At 39.2% G+C, this 4,479-nt stretch overlaps 1 protein-coding gene across 2 annotated transcripts in view; it reads left to right on the top strand.

The window, feature by feature from the left end:
* Positions 1-31: 31 nt before the first annotated feature.
* Positions 32-4,479, top strand: part of kcnn2 (potassium calcium-activated channel subfamily N member 2) — a gene marked incomplete at its 5' end in the record, with an annotated part of 36,397 nt that continues 31,949 nt past the window's right edge. Inside the window, 2 exons of one of the 2 annotated variants that reach the window (XM_084400651.1) lie at positions 32-902; positions 1,940-2,035. In XM_084400651.1, the coding sequence (XP_084256777.1) occupies positions 111-902; positions 1,940-2,035 (888 nt within the window). The remainder of the gene's footprint in view (positions 903-1,939; positions 2,036-4,479) is intronic. The other variant, XM_084400652.1, reaches the window with a different exon arrangement.

Genomic DNA, 4,479 nt, shown 5'->3' with positions numbered 1-4,479 from the left:
GAAGCCGATGTGGGTCCATCCTCGCGCCAGCTTTTATCCTCCGTTCCTCATCACAACGCCCCCTCGGTAGGGTGCATGAACGGGGCTCTGCTTTAATCAGCAGCTCTGACATGGAAACCCCATTGCAGTTGCAGAACGATTTCTATCCAGAGCAGCAGCAGCACCAGCACCAGCACCAGCACTACTGCGGGCGGGAGGAAGAGCGCTCCATCAGGCACTGCACCTGCAACAACTCCTCCACCTGCGAGGATGCGAGGAAAAGCCAGCATTCGCACGGGACGCCGCTGGGAACTTTAAGGACACCGTCCGTCTCATCTTCAACCAGGCAAGGCGCTCAATACAGCGAGTTCACGCCTTCTAGTCATGGTAGTTCATCCAGACATCATCATCATCACCACCACCATCCTCACCGCGAGCTCAACCGGCAGCAGATTCGGGGCAGTCCGGCCAGCAGCCACAGAGAGAGTAACTCTTACACCCAAATAACCATGAGCAGCTGCAGATACAACGGCGGCGTGATGCGGCCGCTCAGCAACTTGAGCTCGTCCCGCAGAAACCTGCACGAGTTTGACTCGGAGTCCCAGCCACTGCAGCCAGTCTCTGCGGCGGACGCGTCCGACACGCTCGCCTCCAAGCCGGAGAACAACTCCACCACCCTCATGCCTTACGCTACGGGGGACGGAGGAGGAGGAGGTGGAGGAGGAGGAGGAGGGGGTGGATGTAGCCACAGCGGGAGCAAATCGGGCAAAAAGAAGAACCAGAACATCGGACAGAAGCTCGGGCACAGGAGGGCCTTGTTTGAGAAAAGAAAGCGACTGAGCGACTACGCGCTCATCTTTGGGATGTTTGGGATCGTGGTGATGGTCATTGAAACTGAACTCTCGTGGGGAGCCTACGGAAAGGTGCGTAACTTAATAGTCCCCAAATCCTGCAGGTTACCCCCTCATCTAGGTCAGAATTCATTAAGTCTGCCTGCTGGCTGGCGAGCGAGCGAGGGAAAACTACAAGTTTGGAAAGTGGATATATGAAGAACTGTGGCAAGGTCACGTTTTCTGGAGAACGTTTTGCTTTGCTTTGGCATTCTATCCCTATGGATTCTATTTAGTTCCACTTACAAAAAAAACTGTTTTATATATATATATATATAAAAAAAATTTCTCTCTAATTCTCCTCCAATTAAATTCATGTTTCTTTTCTTATGGATTACATATTTAAGCTAAATTAAAATATTCTCATGTTGTTGTAATAAATAGCAGCACTAAGTTGGGAAGCTCAACCAATCAAATTACTGGAACTGTTGTAGTTGAAACTCAAATTCTTAAGTAATAAGTCAAGTTGAAATTATATAGGCTACCTATCCTCAATTTTAGAGCCAATTGTGGACCCTTCTTCATGGACTTTCTGTAGAATAAATGTGTTATTCATTTCTAAATGCATTTATATTATATACTATAAATACTTCAAATAATTAAATAATTGTAATATAGTTGATGCCTCTATCTATAAAAGTCCCAAAGAGGATATGCATTACTGCAATTCAATTTGGCACATAGTTGCCAAATGACAACATTTATACATTCTCAGTTTACATCTATATATTCTATTGTAAAACAATATTAGATAGTTAGATAGAACAGCAATTTAACTACATCTGAAAGAAATGTACAGAATGAGTTATGAGTTCTCCCCTGTAAGGGAAACCCCAGGAAAATCAACAGTCCTGTGTCTTAAAACAGCATAATATTGTTTTTGATAATGGTGTCAAATAAGCTTGCATTAGTTCTTATGTTGTGATACCATTTTCAAAGTCTAATTGAAAAAAAACATTGTAATGTGTTGCTGTGATATTCTTTACAGGTTTAACCAATATGCAATCATAGTGTGTTTAAACTGACTAATCCAAATGAGCTGATTTGTCTTTTTCTTCTTTTTTTTCCAGGAGTCACTGTATTCTTTAGCCCTAAAATGCCTGATAAGCCTTTCTACAATCATTCTCCTTGGGTTGATTATCATATATCATGCCAGGGAAATCCAGGTAACTTACTCAAGTACAAGCAAGAGCTGTTTACTGATTTTCTTTTTCTTTTTTTTCCTTTTTCTTTTTTTTTGTTGTCAAATTGGGCGCTTTTTACAGAAGGTTCTGCTGTCATGAGAGTCAGTGAGTTTCTTAACACATTCTCTCCTCCAGACTGATGCTTAACACATTGCACTTGAATGATATCCATTACCATTGAATTACAATCGGATTATCTTCAATAGCACTGCATCCTCTCCGTTTCCCACTGGCTTAATCGAATCATGCCATGAAATCCTGTCAGTGACTTGTTGACCTGGCTAAAACAGTAGCTGTTCACAGTTTATTAGCTAAGTTGAATAGACAAGACCTGGTTGAATTCCCTGTAAAGTATGTTGAGTGTTTATTAATCTTCATAGAATCGTTTTAGAAATCTACCAGAGCATAACATGAGATTCATAGCCTATTACCTGTGTTGATTATGGACTTGCACTTGCGCTTTCTCAACAGAAATGTAATTTATAGATTAGGTAGAAGCTTTCAGCACAATGTCTCCATATTGTTATTAGTAAACGCTAAAATCTGCACTCGAGGCGTTTTTTTGCCCATATTTGTTGAGAGAAAGAACTTCACTCGAGGGTTGTAGTACTTGGAAAGCACTCAGTCTTATGACCTTGGATCAGTGAATTGTTGTATTAGTGTATTACTGGTGAACTTTATGCAATTCAGCATCTATATCTCCTCTGTAATGCATTTCTTTGCATTAAGTAATGCATTAATAACAAAAGATGCCATTTATCCTGTGCTGACGAGAATGAAATACTGTAAATTTCTGAACAGTCTCCGTGATGTTTCTTAAAATACTCTGCAGCCAGGGAAATGTGGCATCAAAGATTTATTAGATTTATTCCACTTCTTTCTTTTTCGTTCTTTCATGTTCATGCTTTCAGAGTTCACATGGTCATATGCAACCAGGATATTTGAGTGGATTTTAAAACTGATTTGTAGGCCTGGGAGATGAATAAAATAATTAAAATGAATACAATTAATTCATTAATAAGCAAATGATATTACAAATCCTATTAAAATCATAAATTAACTGAATAATAATTCACATAATAAAAGTCACTCTTTATGTGCGCTATTAAACATTATTAAACAACCATATCCAGTTGTCAAAAGTGTGGGAATGATTTATTCATTTATTATTATTTCATTCAACTTTCAAGCTATACAAATATCTCATTCAAGTTGAATCGGACAGGCTTATTATGAAGTGAAACCATGTGTGGCTTTTCCAATAAGGAAATATCACTGTTAATTTCTTGTGGGATGGACAGATTAGCCCAAAGGATTTAATCATGGAGGGCCATGTCAATTTCACATTGATTAACATACGTTTATTGCCGGGGGTTTGAATTTCATGTTCGTAAAAGCTTTATTTATTTATTTATTTGTTTCAAATAAGGACTTTTTTACTGAAAAAGTAGGGGGGGGGGGGGGGGGGGGGGTATTGCCCATTTATATTTTCACTAGCTGATGAGAATGTTATTTATTTATTTTTATAAATAAGCTGTAGGTGTTGAACCGTAGTGGATATATTGGTTTTGAGTGATACTTGCGTTAATGGCTAAATATATAAATTAGGCACTTAGATAAGGCCAAGGAGCGCCAATAAGCTTGTACTGCCAGTAAGTACATAGTGCCAACAAGATTGTAGTGCTATTGGCAGAACGGAGAAAGTGTTATTAGTTAATAGTGTGCATGTTTTTTTGAGTCACATGTTCACAGGCATGACATAGGATTTCAGTTAGTGACCAGGCTGCAGCATTTTGGACAATTCACCCAAAAATTCAAAATAAATAAATCATCATTTACACACCTTAATATAATTATTCTGTAGCAGAACAAAAGATATTTTGAGGAATGTTCACGCTGCTTCTTTACATAGAGTATAACTAAAGTACCATGCAACTACTATCAAAGCTTAGTTGTGCGTGTATGTACATTGGAAAACTGTGCATCAAGACACCAGGTTTGACATCATACGTTTGATGGGACATCATACGAATATTGAGAATATACATCATATTGACTACTTTTATGTACGCTCTTTTTGTCATTTTTGGAGCTTCACGGCATCCATCCCCATTCACTTTTAATTGGAAAAGAACAGCATGACCATTCTTCAAAACGTCTCCTTGTGCGTTCCACGGAAGGAAGAAAGACTTACAGGTTCGGAGCAACATAAGGGTGAGAGAGAATTTTCAGTTTCCAGTGAATTATTCCTGTAAAGCTCACATTGCGGGTAAAGTCAAGCCTTTTGCCGTAATGTAGCTGACAATGACTAATGCCGGAGAAGGCCATAAGAAAGATAAAATGATAGATCACCTCAAAATTAAGATTCAGTCATCATTCAGGTTGTTCCATGTATGAGTTTCTTTCTTCTGCTGAACACAACAGAA

Source organism: Rutilus rutilus (assembly GCF_951802725.1).
Source record: "Rutilus rutilus genome assembly, chromosome: 25".
NCBI lineage: Eukaryota > Metazoa > Chordata > Actinopteri > Cypriniformes > Leuciscidae > Rutilus > Rutilus rutilus.
Note: the sequence above shows the minus strand (reverse complement) of the source record. Positions and strands in the feature narration are given on the sequence as shown.